Raw genomic sequence first — 20031 nt, forward strand, 5'->3', positions numbered from 1 at the left:
ACCAGTAGATTACATTGTATATGCCAGTCACTTGGTCTCCCTAGTTTCTGCATTCAGTAAATGAAAGAAAACCTGTTCTACTTTGCACCTGCATGTTAATTACTCTGTATAGACTATAAACCGATTGCTCTCTATAATGACCTCAGTGTAGGAAGCCTGCTATGCCTGGTTTCACTTTACCACCAGTTCCCACCCACCTCCCCTTACTCTGCCATTATACTTCCTACATGCACATTTCACCTGTGACACCCATTCCCAAACAACTTTACTACTATCATACAAATATTTCTTAATATGTTTCTGTTTCCAAACTTCCATCTAACATTTAACATCATTCCCAACAACCTTTCTCACTCCCATACTGCTTTATACAAATCAGTTCATACTCAGACCCCTCCCCAACAGTACCTATCTATTATTCTACCATACCTCTCAACCTCTTAGTACGAGAAATCCAGACCAAGCCTGATACAATGGGGGGACAGATTTTAAATATTGCTCTTATAAACATAGAAAGTTGCTAGAACAACATGGTTTGAGTTTACATTTATCAACATGTATTTTCTGGGGAATCATCATCTTCTGAAGAATAACAGGCATGGAGCTCCATTGTTTAGCATTTTTAACTGACTACAGTACTCAGTGGTTTACCAGAAAACCAAACAAAAAAAAATGCAAGGAACAGGGGAGCCATGTGAGGCAAAATCATGAGCAATTGAGAACTGCTGCTTGCCAGCCATCCACAATATCTGGTCACCTATCAGAAACGGTATACAATTACTCACCTTATACTGCCAGTTCTAGAAATTGTTTTCTCTTTATGCTGCTGATATTCCCTGCACTTTCAAATTTGTAGGGACGTTTTGCTTCATCCTGCCTATGTTCTATGCGAGTCCATGACTAGCTAGATCATGGGTGGGACAGAGCAGGAGGCCAGCAAAAACATGGCCAAGTTTACAAGCTCCCCTTCACTGTAGTTGCCTTATCTTCAAACAAGGACATTTCCAGCTATTGACCTATATATTTATTTTCTTAAAGTAAAGAAACACCACATTTCTTTACAGTAAGAAAATAAGTTAATAAACAGTAGAAAAGTACACCTTGCAGAACAGTAACCTAGGGTTTTCCAAGTTCACCTATTTGTAGAGTTGGCCATTGGTGGGGATGAACAGCGATAGATACAATTGCTAAGGTAGTGTGGTTTTAGTAATGCTTTAAACTGGTGGGATTTCTTATTGTCACAAAGTGATAGTGAAAAGGTGTTTGTTTAGCTGCAATGTAGGAGTACAGATTTTCATCACGAGTTACTGGTTCGGGTTATTTAAAGAAGGTCTAACCAATGAAAACAAGTTCTGCAGATCTTCACAGCCTTCTGGAAGCTTCTACCACTCTGGATTTCTTTACTTGTATGGTCTTCACTACTGCAAACAGTGTTCCAGATGGGACTCTCAACTATATAATTGTGGAAGTAAAACCTCTCTACCTTGGAGTCTATGCCACATAAAATATAACTCAATATTTTGTTGTCTGGTTCTGCTGCCCTTCTACTTGTGTTTGATGAAAGTAGCTTTAAGTAGTAATAATGCAGGTAAACTCACTGTTTTGTGACTGCTGTTTACTTACCTAAGTTAAATGTATATAATTTAGCACTATATAAATCACTGTAGCCAGTAGTTGTCTAGTTTTTACTATACATAAGTAAACATTATTAGTAACAGTCTTTAACACTGCTAGCTAAATGCATGCTAATGTTGTATGTCTTGTATTTCATGTGGCTCAGAAAATGACTGAAAGTGGTCTTTGGACCACCTCATTCACTTGGTCAACAAACTCAAATAAAATAAACCAGAGGTGGTGTAATGACTGCTTCTGTATCATTTGAGCAACTCTATTATCTCCCAGTATACAGTCTTTAAATTGTATCTGACTTTTAGCAGGTCATTGTTGTGGGTAGTTTGCAGAACACTTATCTGCACTGAGCAATGGCTATAACAGATATGTTTGCCTATAGAGGATATCTATGTCCCCTTTTTAAGCTTTCCCTGTCATATTCTGTGGCCTCAAGTTTATGACTCTCTTGTGAATAGATTGTCAAATAGCTATCCCTTATATATAGCGGGGACAAATATGCTTACTATCAAGGGTTATAAGGACTGACCCTTTTACTACTGTAATGGCCATTTCCTCCTTTCCTGCCAGCTTCTCCCTAACCAGCAGCCCTCCTCTTCACCTCAGTCATTTCCCCAGCCAGTTCAAAAGCTTTTGCTTTATTCCTAGTCCTTCCAGTTTACAGGGTAGTCATCAATTTAATACTGGGTCAAGTGTCTTACTGACATCCAGACAGACCACATCCAGTGACGCTCCTAAATCTGCAGTTATCCAGTACTAAAATTGCAGAAAGATTGACTAATAGCCCTCCTTGACAGAGGTGGTGTGTTGACTGACATTTAAACAAGGCCTCAAGTATTGTTCTCAAGACAATATTCGACGATTGACATTAAGCTACATGACATATGATTGCCAGAAAACTGAAGCTGTTTTCCTGCCATCTAGTACTCCAATGACCAGAGATCTGTAAAAGATTTATGTGAGTTGTTGATGTTCTTCATGTTTTACTGTTGCAGTCATTACATTTGGGTTATCTGCTTGCAGGTAGCCCTCAGTCGGCCTGATTAACAGTGTCTTGGGTCCTGCATCGGTTGCTGTCCCTTCTTCCATGACGTCAGGGGTATAAAACATGCAGCCAATGCCATTACATCAGTCTTTCTTGCCGTGCGGTGCCCGAAGCAGAAGCAGTTCGCAAGTGCCGGTCGGCCGACTCCTGAAATTTTCATTTTCAAGTTTCAGAACCGAAGTCTTCAACTAAAGCTAAGTACCCCATTGGGAAAGTTTTTTCTTACTCCTTACCGATGTCAGTAAAAGTTAATAATTGCATTACTTGTGGAAAGCAAATACCTCATAAAGATTTTCATTCGTACTGTATTCCTTGCCTAGGCCCTGACAACAACATACCTTGCTGTCGGTTTTCTGCTTTATTTAATCAGCGCACTATCCGTCATCTATATATTTTCGCCTCTAAATATTTCGGTTCTTGGTTTAATTATCCAGAAATGTCATCGGTTAGCCATCCGACTACTGGGATTCCGAAAAAACACAAAGATAAAGACAGAGACAGGCTGCTGAGGTCCAAAACTGCCAATGACGCTTCTCCTAAGCCAGTCGCCAGTTCGCCGATACTCAGTGAGGCACTTTCACAGCCCCTGATACCCGCCACTTCTGATTCACAGGCCTCTACTGAGACCCATTCAGAGTCCGGTATGCTGCGAGATGCTTCAACTATGGAACCCGCGGATGTCTCTACCTTGGATGGGTCCAGAGCCGCTGTGCAGGCACTGGCTTCTGAGGGTGTATTCAGGCCTATGGATTTGCATATTAAACTGACGCCTCCTTCTTTACTTAGGCCTAAATCTCGATCCATGCCTAAAAAACTGATGCCCAGGCCACATGCTCAGGCCTCTATGCCTAAAAAACAAATGGTAAGAATGGCTGAAGATATAATAACTCAAATCAGGGGTAGCCAACCCCCCCCCCTTCTAAGAGGCCTAGGACTGAAGTTGATTATGAATCTTCTGATCAGGATTCTGTTGTTTCCGATTCTTCTGATTGCCCATATCTACTTATGAAGATTTTGATGCAGATGACTCCATTCCCTCTGCTTCCCTTCCTGAGGATATTTCTTTTGGGGAAACCTTACATACTCTAAGGGAGCATTTCCACTGAGAAAGCCAGGATTTTTCTGATTCAAAAAAGAGGCTTAGGGATTTCCCTCTCCTACCTCAGCATAGGCCTTTAGCTATTCCTCCTGTACTAGACATTGTTGATGATGCTTTTTCGGAATCTAGTTTGGCCCCTGATTCCCTGCCTCCTGCTCCCAGAAAACCTGACAGATACTACAGGGTCCCTGAGTCCCACAAGTTCCTTTTTAAAATCCTATTGCAGATCTAGAGACTATTTCACAGGGGCCCAAGGGCATTAAGGCTTCTACTGCTAAAAATCCTACCCCTTCTGATAGAGACTCCAGGGCGCTGGATAGATGGGGTAAGAAGGTTTACACTTCTGCAAGCTTGGCCATTAGGGCTTTAAACTGCCAGTTTCATATGTTAAAGTATCAGCAACATGTAATTGGACTGCTTAAACAGAAAATGTTGTTGATTACTGACTGTGTAGAAAATAAAGAATTACAGGATTTAATGCATTCTGCTGAACAAGTTGGAAAACATACTTTGCAATGTGGTTTTGATTCATTAGAGGCCTCTTGCAGGGCTGCTGTTACTGGGTCTGTGCTCAGAAGGCATGCTTGGCTTAGGGAGCAATCTTTGCCTGATCATGTTAAAGCTAAATTGTTGGATGCTCCTTTAAATCAGAACCGCCTGTTTGGCAATAAGGCTGAGGATGTTCTTAAAAAGATGGAAGATAAAGCTAAATCTATGCAAACTGTTAAAGATTTTTTACAAGTTCAACCTCCTAGATTTAGTAGGCACTGGCCCTCTAAGAATTGGTCCTTTCCAGCCCCTTCCAGGTCTTATCAAGCCAAACCCAGACACAGCAAAAACCCCAGGTTTCAGTCCCAGGGGACACACAGAACTAAGCAGTGGGACGCCTCCACTTCCAAATCTGGGAATAATAAGACTCCCCCTACGGTAAACTGTCTCAATGACTTCCTTTTAAAATTTTCAAGCACTTATCAACTGACTGCCACTTTGGGGGGAAAGATTGCTCTTCATGCAAAGAATTGGGAACTCATTACCCAGGACAAATGGGTTTTAAATATAGTGTCCCAGGGATAAAGATTTCACTTCCACACATTGCCAACACCAAGTGGGTGGCCAGACCTACCCCCAAATCAGTGGGCAGAGGCCCAAAAACAAGTGCTTTCTCTCTTAAGCATGGGGGCTATTCAACTGGTACCAGAAGAGGAAAAGGGACAAGGTTTCTACTCAAGACGTTTCCTGGTACCCAGAAAAGACAATTCATGGCATCCTATCCTGGACCTGTCTACTCTAAACATCTTTTTGGAGAGTTCAAAATTCAAGATGCTGACTCTTCACCAATTACTTCCTATGCTAGGCAAAGATGCCTGGTTGGCAACAATAGATTTAAAAGAAGCATATCTGCACATCCCAATCAGGGAATCTTGCAAAAGATACCTACACTTCAAAGCAGGCTTACACGCACCATCAGTTCTCTGCACTACCCTTTGGCTTATCTACTGCACCCAGGGTCTTCACAAAGTGCCTAGCTCCAGTTATTGCATTTTGCAGGCAAAGAAATATTCAAATATACCCATACCTGGACGATTGTCTAATTCAGGCAGAAAGCCAGGACATACTTTTGAATCATCTGACCTTTGTACAAAGGGTGGTAACTTGTCTGGGGTACACCATAAATGAAAATAAATCACACCTGGTACCCTGTCAGCAAATTATATTCCTGGGAGCAAGCTTGAATACAACTTCCCAGATGGCTTACCTCACGCCAGAGAAACAAATTCATTTGACAACCTACTTCAAACAAGTGGCCACAAAAACCCTGCTATCTGCAAGACAATACTGCAAGCCTTGGGGGTTCATGGCCTCCTGCATTCTTCTAATTCCATATGCAAGACTGCATATGAGGAAACTACAGTGGTATCTAAAAAGCCTATGGTGTCAACATTCTCAAGACCTAGAAACATTGATTCCTATCATACCTTGCCTACGCCTAGAGTTCCTTTGGCAGGCAGAGGCCTGCCACCAAAACAAGGGACTACCTTTCACATCACCCCTGCTGCCCAAACCCAAACAACAGATGCATCAGACTATGCATGGGGGGCTCACCTGGTAGGGAAGTGCATTCAGGGCAAATGGAACCCAAGTCAAATGCACCTGCATATCAATCAAAAAGAAATGTTAGCAGTACAGAATGTTGTGACAGCTTTCAAGGACCACATTCTTCCAGGACAACTAATGGTAAAGACGGACAACACCACTGTTGTGTGGTATATAAACAAGCAGGGGGGTACACATTCTTAACCCCTCTGCAGATTAGCCATGGCATTGTGGAACACAGCCTTGAGCAATCAAGTGCACCTACAAGCTGAATTCCTGCCAGGAAAATTAAATACACTGGCAGACGGACTAAGCAGAAAACTCATGGACCCACATGAGTGGAAACTGGACCCAAGGATTTTCAACATGTTGACAAGCAAATGGGGGAGCCCAGATATAGACCTGTTTGCCTCTCCACAGAAATACCAATTGGACAAATTTTGCACAAGGACTTCCCACAAACATGCCTGGAAAGTGGATGCTCTGTCCTTCAGCTGGAAAAACCTCAGTCTATGCCTTCCCCCCTCTACCTCTGCTTTCCAAAGTACTGCTAAAACTCAAACAGGACAAATCAAGGATGATTTTGATTGCTCCAGACTGGCCGCACCAACACTGGTACCCCCTCCAGCACAGTGTGTCACGGTTATCTCCATGGCATCTGCATCAGACTTCTTCCCTGCTGTCTCAGCAGGAAAACCAGATTCTGCACCCTCAGCTTCTAACACTGAACCTTGCAGCCTGGCTAATTACTTAATTTCTCCTCTACCATCCCTCAGCAAACCTGTGATGGATATCATTTTAGAGGCAAGGAGGCCTAGTACTAGAAAATCTAATGCTGAAAAATGGAAAAGATTCTGTGCCTGGAACCAATCTCAAGGGATGAGCACAGCAGCGCCCAATTTACATCAGATTTTACAATACTTAACTGAGATGCTTCACAAGGGCTTGTATTTTTCCTCCATTAAAATCCATGACTCAGACATTTCAGCTCATTATAACAGAGAACCTCCCCTCTTCTTTCATCCACGGCTCAAGCAGTTCCTCAGAGGGGCCAAAAATTTGAGACCACCCAGGAGAGCTCCAACCCCAGCCTGGGACATTAACTTTATCTTGGAGAAAATCACTCTACCTCCTTTCGAGCCAGCTGCTACTGCAGACTTAAAATTTCTTTCGTGGAAAACAGTTTCCTTTTAGCAATCACTTCAGCCAGAAAGGTATCTGAATTACAGGCCTTTATGGCAGTGGAGCCTTTCATCATCTTTCATGCGGACAGGGTGTCCCTCAGAATCAATCCATCCTTCATGCCCAAGGTGGTATCCAGTGTGGCTCTTAATCAGTCCATTCATTTACCAGCCTTCTTTCCCAATCCACAGAATAAAGGGGAACGGATACTGCATTCCTTAGATGTGCACAGACAACTTAGATTCTACTTGGACAGGACTAAACCTCAAAGGAAATCTGAACAACTGCTGGTGGCATTTTCTGCAGGGGCAGAGGGCAAGGCTATTTCAAAGCAAACCATTTCTAAATGGATAAGCCATTGCATTCATTTCTGCTATAAGCACCATGGAAAACCTATCCCCCAGGGGATCATACCTCACTCCACCAGGGCTGCATCTACCTCTACAGCCTTTCTCAGAGGCATCCCTACCAGGGACATCCTAGAAGCTGCTACCTGGAGTTCTGTACATACTTTCACCAAGCATTATCATTTGCCAATTTTCTCTAAATCCAGAGCTGGCTTTGCCACTGCAGTCTTGCAGGGCCTTATAGCTGGCCCTAATGCTATCTAAATTTCTCCTCCCAACTATAGCTTTGGGAAGAGCATAGTACAGTGGTGTACAGTTACCATAAATGGAGATGTTCGAGTGTATTCACTGTTGCAGTCCTGGTTACCCTCCCTCCAGCCCCCTAACTTCTTTTGACTATACCTCTACTTTCCTTTACTATGCTTAAAAGCCTTTTTGGTGTATTTGCTTTTTTGTTGGAGATATATCTTTGTACTTTTATATTTAATTTTTTCCTATTGGGGGGCACCTGACATCTGGGGCAAGAACAACTGATGTAATGGCGCCGGCTGCATGTTTTATACCCCTGATGACCTGACGTCATGGAAGAAGGGACAGCAACCGATGCAGGACCCAAGACTTTGTTAATCAGGCCAACTGAGGGCTACCTGCAAGCAGAAAACCCAAATGTAATGACTGCAACAGTGAATACACTCAAATATCTACATTTATGGTAAGTGTACACAACTGTACTTTCTGGGATACTTGGTAGAATCTTGAGTACTCAGACTGGTATCCCATCTGAGCCAGCTTCCCTTATAATTGATCAAGACTCAACCATCTCAGAAGCAATCCTTTGATCACAACTGATAGAGAACACAGCTTCTTGAAACCCTATCTGCACTCATCCAAAGCCGTGCCCCCCCTCCCCACCCCCCCCAATAGGGACATGGTCTGCTGCCTTACCTGTATATAATAATTCCATGGTTACACCAAGTTGTAGAAAGGAGAAGTCTCAAGACAGCACACAGCTTCTCACACAAACAGCATACATAACTCCATGCATAACATTAGGAAGAAGTTTTGAGGAAATTCAAAGCACAGCAATGTGGAAGAAGTTTTGAGGAAATTCAAAGCACAGCAATGTGAAAGAAATTTAATCAGGAGTTTAGAATACAATTTTCCATCAATGATTCTTAAGTGTACCTTTGGATCTTGCACGTTTCCCTCTGTTTCTACATTCTCCCTCTGTATTGGCCCAAACTTCGCTACCCATTTCTTGCCAAATTCATGTCAAGCAAGTATAATTCAAATTCATTCCAGTAAAAAAACATAAGAAAATACCAGTGGGGAAAATAGGCTACTATGATCAGAGAAATCATTAAAAAAATAAATAAAATATAAACATGTATTTTTCCTTGCAAAGTTCCTCTGCACTCCTTTGTGGGGACTTTGCCCCCATAAAATTATTCTTTAGTTATTGGTATGTGTTGATGACTGGAACAGAGCACTGACTCTCATGGACCATTTTCAGACTCATCTTTGGAGCACTGTCTACTTAGCTGACTTGTTCAAAATGACAGACTAGGCAAATGGTGGTTTTGAGAATCAAACTCTGAACTACAGGAAGCAGCTCATGAACAGCTTATATGTGAAATACATTGTGTGTGTGAACTACACAGCAACACACCTAGGGAGAAAGGGCAGCTACTATCAACAGTGAAGGTTATTCTCACTGCCAGTCTGCAGCATTTCACTTCAGAAAACGGTAAAACTGAACTGCACCAAAACAAGAAAAGAGAAATTAAGTATCTTGGCATCCTCTCACTTAGACCTTCCATACTAACCTTTATAGGCAGTGGACACATCTGTCAAATTTCAATTCTGAATACAAATCGGTGAAAATAGAGCTAGTCACTATAACACCATTTCAATGTACGTTGTCTAGATTGATAGGATTTGCAAAAACTGTCTGCATTAGCACTAGACATTTCCTTTCGTACACCTCTCAGTTGCCTTTCATTTGCAGCACAGTACTGTCTCCTATTTTTCTTTTTAGGAACACCAGCATGAAGAATTCATTCACTTCCTCAGCAATGGCTTTGTATAATCTAGTTTTCATTCCATCCGTCCTTGATTAGCATGCTTAGGTACCTTCCCTTTCCTTTCATTCTAAAGTATATGTAAAAAAATAAAGTAAAAACCTATTGCCTTAGCTTTCCCTCTCCTAGTGTACTATTCTTTACCTTGTATATTTACCCTAGGGCTATTCTTTATTTTGTATATTTACCCTAGGACTATTCTTTTCCTCCCCGCTTTGTGTCTTAGTGTATTCTTTTCTATCCTAGCTTTACCTCTGGACTATTCTTTACCCCATGCTTTACCCCTTTGAGTATTCATTGCCCTGCCTTTCTTACCCCTTAGTCTATTATTTCCCTCCCTGTTTTACCCATTGGACTATTCGATTCCTCCTTACTTTTCCTTTTGGACCCCCCCCCCCTTGCTCTACCCCTTGGATTGTTCTTTCACTTCCTACTTTACCCCAGGGCTATTCTTTGCCTCTGTACTTTACCCCTTAGTCTGTTCCTTTTCTCATTGTTTAGTGTTTTTTATTTCTGTTTGATTACTGGAATGGCCTGACTGGGCTGTGCAAGACCTCTTTTCAGTTGCGGGCCTGGGAGAAAAGCTGCATAAAATTACACGTTCTAACAACAAAAAGAAAAAAAATCACTAAAGACAAATATAATTTAATAATTCTGGCACAAGTGTAAAGATTATCCTGGCACTCCTTAAATGTGACGCATAAGAAGGAGGTAACACTTCAGTGCTAGATAGCAGCGCTAACATTTAAAGTGTTTTGAAGCTGAGGTGCTGGAAAGGATACTGTAGTGGGTGGATCACCCCCCAGTTAGTCAAAATAGCATCACAGTCAGGTTGACTAAATAGAAACACTGGTGCTGCAGTCATATGACTATAGTGCATTGTTAAGCAGATCACCTTTAGCAGTGACTTGGAACAAAGTCATCCTTAAAATTGATGGATACAAATCTGCATTTTATGATTCTGTTAAAATGGATATGTGTAGACTTATTTGTACACAAAAATTAACACAGGCTTCCTAAGATTGACTTCAGAGGACTTCAGCTCAACTATGATCTACACAAATTCTCCACATTTTGAGATGTCAAAAAGATTTATACAGTATGACACTTTGTGTTTTATTTTCTTATGCCAGCTAGTTGGAAAAATATTTATAATAAGATACCAGTGAAATCAGACATCATAAGTACTTCACCTAATATTGCCAGATGTCAGCCTTTAGGGACATATTATATATTTAATTAATATCTGTTTTTAATAACTGATCTGTTTTTCTTTGCCAGGTGGGCGCCTGTTGCAGATCGCATCAGTGAGACCAGAGGATTCTGGGACATATACTTGCAAAGCTGTCAATGAAGTGGGAGAGAACAACCTTCACTATGAATTGTCAGTTCTAAGTATGTACCCTTTATGAAATATTAACACAGGGATGATATCCCAGACACAGAAATATCTGAAATAAATTCATACAGTGGAGAGCCAGGATTCACAGGAACTTCATCATGTGACACATGAGGAATACTATCATCTTCAGCAGGTTGCTCCTTTGTTGATGTCCTTCCAAATCACTGTTGCAGTATTCCTAATGTAAGGGATGTGTCCTGTCAAAGATAGCCCAATATCCGAGCTGGACTATGGTTCAGAAGAAGAGGATTCTGTTAGTCCCGATCTCCCGTTAAAGGAACTTTCCTTTGGGAACACTTTTTCCCACATGATGGAATTCTTTAAGTGGGATTGTCCTCAGGTTTCTAATATTAAGAGGAGGTATTATGAGCTCCTTCAGATGGAGTCTCCAAAGCCTTCTGCTGTTCCTCCAGTTTTGGCTGCCCTATTTGGATACCTTTTCAACAGCCACTGAAGTGACAGCTCCTACGAAACCTGAGAGATGTTACCAAATGCCTGGTGATTGTAAATTTCTATATAAATGTCTTTTTGATCCTTCTGTGGTGTCTGTCTCTTTTGGCAAACCTTCCAAGCTATTGCCCTCTACCAGATTGCTTCCTTTAGATAAGGACAATAGGGCCATGGTAAGGCTGGGCAAAAAGGTCTATACTGCTACCACCCTGTCTTTTAGGGATATTAATTACCATATAAACAGGTATGTTTTAGCCATCCTTTCTCAAGTTTCTCAGGTGATTTCTGATCTTCCTGATTCTGAGGAGAAGACTTCAGCCATTTCCTTGTTGGGTTCTATCTCTCAAGTTGCCCACCACTCTTTTAAATGCAGCTGTGACACAGCTGATGCCTCTTCCAGGGCTGCTGCATTTGGCTCTGTTATGAGGCATTACTCTTGCCTATGCCTTCAGGCTTTACCTGATGACATTAAGGCCAAATTAGTGGATGCTCCTTTGGATAATACAAATCTTTTGGTGCTGCTGAACTTATTAAATCTCTCCAGAATAAGGGTAAAGCCTTGCAAGAGTTGAAACATATTTTTCATCTCCCATTTCAAAGTTTCAGAGGAATTACCTTTCCAAATCTGCTTTTGTTTGCACACAGTCTTGCCCTCCGCCCAAGGGTAAACAGGGGTCTAGATGTGAACCTCCTGATAAATCTACATAGACCCCTACTTCTCAAAAAAACTCCTTTTCAGAAAAAGCTGGGTTCTATTGACAATTTGCTTCCCTTCTCCCTTGCCCAGGTTCCCTTGTCCCTTTGTCTTTCCCTGTCCCTTCCAAAATGGTTAAGGATCACAACAGACTCTTGTGTTCTGTCCATTATCCACCAGGGGTATTTCATGGTTTGAATATCTCTTCCTCCCTTTCTCGGCATCCCACAACCTTCTCAAGTGCAGAGGTGCTTCATTCCCTTTTTGACCCAGAGCTCCATTTAGGCTGTGTCCCCTACCCAGGAATGGAGTTTTTTTTTTATTACATAATGTTTCTGGTTCCCAGAAAAGAGGGCACCTGTAGACCAATTTTGGACATTTCTCAGTTCAACACCTTTATCAAAGCCCCTTCTTTCAGATGTTGTCTCTTCAAACTTTATTTCCTGCTCTTCTTCAGCAGACATTTCTGGTCTCTCTGGATCTCAAAGGATGTCTACATTCATATCCCCACCCATCCCTTTTTCAGGAAATGTTTGCATTTTTTTTATTCTTCTTTGCATTTTCAGTTCTCTGCTTTTGCCCTTTGTCCTCTCTACTGCACCAATGGTATTCATCAAATGCCTACTCCTGTCATTGCTCCTTTTAGGATGAGAAGGCTTTCATATATTTCCTTATTTGGATGATCTGCTTATTCAGGGCTCATCTCCAAAGGCTGTTCCTCAGGATCTCCAGTTTGCTATCCCTGCTACAGAGTCTGAGGTTCACCATAGACTTTTAAAAGTCAGTCTTAACTCCTTCTCAGGATCATGTTTTCCTTGTTTGAAAGATCCAGACCACCACCATGCTGGCATCTGAGAGAGGGTCTTGGCAGCAGGCAGAGATTGCCTTTTTCTAGTCTCCTCTTCCTCTGAATTCAGTTGTGGACAGGGACTTTCTCAGGGTCCTGAAGTTTATGGCTTTCACCATTCCCATGCTGCCTCTGGTCAGGCTCCACATGAGAAAGCTTCAATGGTACTTGAAATCAGTGTGGCTTTATTATTGTTACTCCCTGGACTTCTTAGTTCCCTTCCTTCCCTGTCTCAAGCTTGAGCTTCAGTGGTGGATTCATCATTTTTCTCTAAAACCAGGGCTTCCTTTCCAGTCTCCAGTCCGGACTCAAGAACTATTGACAGATGCCTCAGACATGGTTTGGGGAGCTTCCTTCAACTCTCTCAAGGTTCAAGGTCCCTGGCCTCTTCAGCAGAGGTCAGATCACATTAACATAAAAGAGATAAGGGCTCTGTTTCTATCTCATCAGGCTTTTCATACTCTTTCATCCCGGGCCCCTCAAAGTTTTCACAGACAATACCACAGTGATGTATGTCAACAGGCAAGTGGGTACAAGGTCCTTCCTTCTTTACAAACTAGCTCTTCAGGTCTGAGATCTAGATGTCCAGTTTCAAGTGACTCTTCAAACTGTTTACATTCCCTCAGAGCACAATCTAGTGGCAGATTCTTTGAGCAGGTCCAGCACACAAGCTCATGAATGGATGCTTCATAGGGATATGTTCATGGACATTGTCCTTCAGTGTGGTATTCCTTAAATAGATCTTTTTCCACCCCTCTGAATGGACAACTTCCTCTTTTCTGTTCCAGAGTGCCAAGTCCTCTGGCTTGGAAAGTGGACGCCCTATCTTTTCCTTGGAAGGGGGTGTTTCTTTATGCCTTCCCTTCATCTGCTTCCAAGACTGTTGCACAAGATCAGGCAGAACTCCCCAAAAATCTTGGTGGTAACTCCCTTTTAGCCTAGACAGCATCAGTTCTTCTTCACTTGGCCAGGGGCAATCACCACAAGTTACCTCACTGGGTGGACCTTCTCACACAAGACAAAGGGGTCTGTTATCCATCCTCATGTGTCCACTCTTCAGCTGACACTTTGGGTGATAGGGTTCTGATACCCTTTAGGAACCATGTTTTGAGTGCTTCAGGTCCTAATAATTCCAAAACCATGCTATGTAAAAGGTTTTAAAAGATTTTGTAAATATATATTAACTGTTCATAGGTTCATAGGTTCATACTAGGCTATCTGCCCGAGGGCATTTACAAGCCTAGCCCATAGATTTGTGGCTTAAGCCACCCCTTTAGTATGGGGAACTATACCCATTATTTTGCTGTGCCTCTGTTGAGCAGTGACACTGAGGTAATCCCTGGGGTATATCTGCGATCTCCCATCCATTGGTCAAGATTTCTCTTGAACAAGGCCAGCGAGGTGCTCTGCCTCACATATACCGGGATTTTATTCCACAGCATAGGGAGTCTTTGGGTGATGAATCTATCCCTCCAGCACGTCCTATTAATAGCCGTGTCGAGGTTTAAGTCTCCCGCCCTTGTGGCTCTGACGGATCTAGATTTTTTGAGGTGAAGCATATTCATCAAATCTGGGTTTGACATGGCCTTGTATGTTAGGCAAAGGTCACCTCTGAGCAAGCGGTAAGCGACTGAATAGAGCTGGAGTTCTTTCAGTCGGGCAGCATAGGACAGATGTTTGAGACCCTTTATCCTTTTGGTGAGGAACTTTTGTGGCCTCTCCAGCTGCTGCAAGTGTCGGGTCAGATACATTCCGAATGGGGCATTGTATTCAATCATTGGTCTGATGAGTGATGAGTATAGGGAGACTATGACCTCCCTTGATCTAGATGAGAATCCCTAATCCTGTTGTTTTATGATATTAATTTTTCAGCTTTAATTTTCACATATTTCTAAATATCTCCAAAACCAAGTAACAGACTGAACTTCTTAGTGTCATATGAAAGCTTTCAGCTAGATGAATAAAATGTTGCTAACAGCATATGTGTAAATTGAGTGGCTGCTAAGATATTGTAAGTTCTTTACAAAATATTACAAATGTAATAGTTACTGTGTTTACAGTGACTTATAAAATTAGTTTAAGACGTAGAAGCTAAAGAATACTACCACTATAAAAATACTTTGTGCTGAAGAGTTTGCCTTGTATACTTCTTTTATAACCCCTATGTTCCAGAGATATGAACATTTGTTTGAAATGTGAGGACGTTAATTTGATTTTGTCAAAAGGCTTAGGGCCCCGCCCATTGTAAGTTACAGTGTAAACTTCAGAAGCTCCATTGAAGTGAATGGTGTCCTTCATACTAGGCCTCCCAGGAAGCTTATTCCAGCTTCCTGAGACTTCAATTTTGTTCTTGAAAATTTGACTCAGGCTCCCTTTGAGCCTGCTGCTTCAGCTTCCTTTCAACATTGTACTCTGAAGACTGTTCTTCTTTTGGCTCTTACTTCAGCCAAGAGGGTTTCTCAGTTTCAGGCTCTCATAGCTGTTCCTCCTTTATTAGTTTTTCACAGGGACAGGATGTCTGTTCGTACTAACTGTTCTTTTATGCTCAGGGTGGTCAATGAGCTGTCCTTTAATCAATCTATTAATTTGCCTTACTTTTTCCTCCTCTTCCAGTTTGCCAGTGAAAACATTCTTCACACTTTGGACTTGCATAGACAGCTCAGGTATTTGAATAAAATTAAACTTAATAGCAAATCTGAGCAGCATTTTGTTTCTTTTCATCCCAGGTCTTTGGGTTTAGCTATTTCTAAGCAGACCATCTCTTCTTAAATTTCAGAAGCCATTTATTTTTGTTATTTTCATGGCAAATGTCTTTCCTCTTCAGTACAGGCTCGCTCTATCAGACCTGTTGCTTCCTCTGGTGCTTTTTTTCTAGGGGCTGAATATCAGTTCCATCCCTGAGGCTGCTACTTGGTCTTCTGTCTGTATCTTCACTGTTGGTTGCTAGTTCCAGGGCTAGAGCTGACATTGCCAGGGCTATCCTACATAGGTTTCTTCAGGGCCTTCCTTCTCCCAGGTTTCCTCTTGAGCTTTTATATTCTCCCTTACATTAGGAATATTGCAACAGTGATATGGAAGGACATAGTACAGTTGTGTAAAATCTTACCATAACAGCAGATGTTCTCTTCACTGTTGCAACATTTGCTCCCTCCATCCTGCCCCCTCTGCTCTAGCCTGTTTTCCTTGCCCTCCTGGCTGAAGGCTTCTTCTCCCTCTTTTCTCCTCCTTGATGTACATATTTCACCTGGTCCCTAGGTACATTCTGCCCCTCCTGGAGCTTTTCACGTCTGAAGTGTGGGCATCTGTATATTCCCTTTATGCCCTATGCCTTGTGTGGGGAGCGTACATGTGATGTATGGTGCCTATACATACTAAAGGCCTTGGTGTACTGGTTGGACATTGGGCTATCCTTGGCAGGCAATCCCTTACATTAGGAATACTGCAACAGTGAGGAAAAGGACATCTACTGATAGGGTAAGATTTTACACAACTGCACTTTGTGTCATGATCATGCACATTTTGTAAACACATTAATAACTCATAGTGGAGTCATAGTTGGCTCACTGCAAATATAATCATGACTGCATATTTCAAAGACTATTATAACACTTTGTTTTTCTAAAATTAATATTTTTGTGGTTATTTCCTGAGTGAAAATACTATTCTGCAGCTTCAACTGCTGTGTGTTTGTTCACATCACTGCATATTGCTTTAATAGCCTTTAGAGATTTTAGGCCATGCTATTTTAAATTGGTTTAATGTAATTGTGTTCTGACAGGTAAGAGTGAATCATCTGCTTGTATTACATTTAGCTGCTATATGATGTTTATTTTCATATTTGAAGTTCAGCTGTCAACATACATTCTAATAATATTGTATCACTAAAAGTAATTAGTTATCAATGTTTATTCTTTTGTCGTGAAACAAATGGTCTTAAGTATTGAAAAAATGCTATACTTTGGTATAATTAGTCAGAGCCTCAAAATGAGCTTTAAAAGCATTTATATGGCTGTCTAGCTAAAATGTTTCTAAAATTTGATTACTCTGTGAAATCGCCAAGCTGATGGTACTCTACCAAGCACCATTTGCAAGCATTTACTATGTTTTATAGGAGGTATTCGTGTTATTCTAGAGATGGACTTGAGTACGTCATCTATTCAGTCATTCTCCAGTCACCTGCTTATCTAGTTTAGGGCTGCTGGAGATCCTGAACTTAGCAGTGAATGCAAGGTTATAAACTACTCCTGGATGGAGAGCTTGCAGGGCATATATATGCACATGCGCACATACCTACAGGTTCATAAGTATGTACTAAGCTGTTGACCACCAGGACCTTTATAAGACTATCCTTGCAATCCAACCCAGTTGTGTCCCTATGTATCATGGACATTTATTAGGAGGGGGTATGTTAGGAAGTTTCTAGAGATTATGTGAAGGGGACATGTTAGTTTGGGCATTACTGTCAGCCTCTATCTATTAGAGATATGGGTCCAGACCATGGGTGAATTTCCGATTTCCCATCCCTTGGTCAAGGTTACACTTTGGTAGGGTGAGAGATGGATTGTACTTCACACAGATGGGAGCCTGTTCTAGAACATGGAGATCTTGGGAGACACTTATCTGTCTCGTCAACATGTCTTATTTATGCCACAAGCAACATTTAAATTCTTGGATCTAGTGTTTCTGATCCTGTTCATTTTGCAGATGTGCAAAAGATCAGTCAGAGTTGGATCTGAGGATGCCTTGTATGCGAGGCATGGATCACCTCTCATTAACTGGTAGGAGACAGAATATAGAGAAAGGGCTTTAAGGTGATCTATATGGGACAATGTGTTTATATCCTGGATTTTCGTAGTAAGGAACTTTTGTGGGCATTCCAACTGTTGCATATGTCTGGTCAAGTACATGCTGAATGGCCGTTACACTCAGTGATGGATCTGATAAAGGACAAATAAGGTGGCACTATGACTTCCATGGGCCTGGATATCATGCCCTTATTTGTAAGTTGGATGTCATAGAATGATTTCCTTACTACCTTGGCCACGTGTTAGTCAAAAGCCATATTACTGTCTACATATCCTCCCAAATACCTGTGTACTGGGTCAACCCTTAGGGATGTCTTATTGATGGAGTAATTAGCCTGGCTGGCAGTTTTCACAAAAAGATACTAAAATGCATTTTGTGGCATTGAATTTTAGTCCGTGACTTTTGAACCAGCCATTTGTCTATGTTAGACCCTCTTGTAAGATGTTTGTGTCATGGGGGAATCTATAATAGCTCCCAATTTGCAGTCATCTGCGAACCTGGTCTGCCAAAGATCCTTAATATTAGCCTTAACTTCCAAGAAGTAGATGCCAAGTAGAAGCAGTCCCAGCATGTAGCCCTGAGGTACCATGCTGTTAACTGGTCTGTTAGTGGAGGTGATATAATCAATCCTGACTTCCTGGGTCCTGTCTGTGAGCCAGCTGGCAATCCAGTGAGTTATGTAGGGGTTTATGCCCAGTTTGGTGAAATTGTCAACTACACCCATGTGGGGTTTTGTATTGAATGCCATAGCCAGATCCAGGAAGGTGATATGCACCATTTCCCCTCTTCCATTGCCTTGATGACTTTATCAAAAAAGTTTGCCAGGTTTAGTAGGCTTAACCTTCCTTTGACGTAGCCAAACTGGTATGGCTTCAGTGCCTGAAGGTTGTCTGTATCTTGTTAATTATCTCTATGATAATTCATTCTATGGCTTTGCATATTAGAATAGACAGACTAATAAGTCTGTAATCTTGGAGGTTGGTTGATTGTCCACCCTTGTAAAGTGGGATGACTGGTGCAGTCCTCCATTTTCATGGTACAAAGCCTGCTTTGACCCTATAGTTGAAACATGACTCGTGGTCCTGCTAGGTCATGTTTTGAGCTATTTAGGAGGCATCCAAGGATATTTTCGGGGCACATTGAGGCTGTATTTCTGGCCTAAGCAAGTGCCGCCAGGACCTGATCCCTGATAATAATTGGGTGGGTTATGCCAATAGTAATTTCATGGTGGGGGTGAAGATTGAGCTGAATTTGCCATCCAGCAAATTTGCTATGTCACTCTGCTCAGTGAAGGTGGTAACACTGACCACCAGTTAAGCACACTAATATGTGCTGCCTTTGAGATTTTGGGCATGGTTGTAGAATGACTTAATGGTTGTCTTTAGCCTATTAGGTTATCTTGACATCATAACTGGCCTTGTTGAACTTAATTAGTCCTCTTAGTTTGCTCTTCAGTTTGATTAGAGAGCTCCTGTCATTATGGGAATTAGTCTTCCAGATTTTAGCCATGGCTTTTGTTTCATTTTTTTATATACTCTATTATAGTTAGGATTCCACCAGTTTGTTTTGTTTTTAGAGTTTGTGTTGGACTTATTTCTAATAGGTACAGCAGTCTCTATATAGGCATTTACATGGTTGCACATCAACAATTCCGCGTAGGTTGCTGTGAACTTAGGGTTGGGAGGGGTGTTGAATTTTGACAAACCATTGCTTATTAGGATGCTGTTTGCTATGGAATAGTTCCTAACTGTCATAGATTTTGCTGGGGTTACTGAGTTCATTTTTATTTAGAAGGAGACAGCTTTGTTGTCCAATCTCACAAGTTAGGACATTACATGTGTGGGTGCAGCACTCTCCCATATTGGTGAGTACCAGATTCAGTATGTTTGAAACTCTGGTGAGTGTGCACATTATCTGGTAAAGGGTGTTTGTGTTAATAAAGTCCAAGAATTGATGTTCTTCATGTTTCACTGTTGCAGTCATAACATTTGGGTAATCCTGCTGGCAGGTTGCCCCCAGTCGGCCTGAATATCAAAGTCTTGGGACCTGCGTTGGCTGCTGTCGCCCCTTCCCTGACGTCAGGGGTATAAAAGAAGCAACCAACGCCATTTTCTTCAGTCTTTCTTGCCGCGCGGTGCCTGAAGCAGAAGCAGTTTGCAAGTGCCGGTCGGCCAACTCCTGAGATTTTCGTGTTTGCGTTTCAGATCTGAAGTCTTCAATAAAGCTAAGTGCCCCATTGGGGAAACTTTTTTCTTGCTCCAGAACGATGTCAGAAAAGGTTAATAATTGTATTTCTTGTGGAAAGCAAATACCTCATAAGGATTTTCATTCTTACTGCATTCCTTGCCTAGACCC

At 41.7% G+C, this 20031-nt stretch overlaps 1 protein-coding gene across 2 annotated transcripts in view; it reads left to right on the forward strand.

Annotated features, from left to right (window-relative positions):
* The window catches only part of HMCN2 (hemicentin 2), a 2554053-nt gene that overhangs the window by 1664100 nt on the left and 869922 nt on the right, over positions 1-20031 (forward strand). For both annotated transcript variants that reach the window (XM_044058392.1, XM_044058391.1), the window contains exon 55: positions 10759-10872. In XM_044058392.1, the coding sequence (XP_043914327.1) occupies positions 10759-10872 (114 nt within the window). The remainder of the gene's footprint in view (positions 1-10758; positions 10873-20031) is intronic.

This window comes from Protopterus annectens, chromosome 16.part0, assembly GCF_019279795.1.
Source record: "Protopterus annectens isolate FY-2018-M chromosome 16.part0, PAN1.0, whole genome shotgun sequence".
In the NCBI taxonomy this organism is placed as follows: Eukaryota; Metazoa; Chordata; order Ceratodontiformes; family Protopteridae; genus Protopterus; species Protopterus annectens.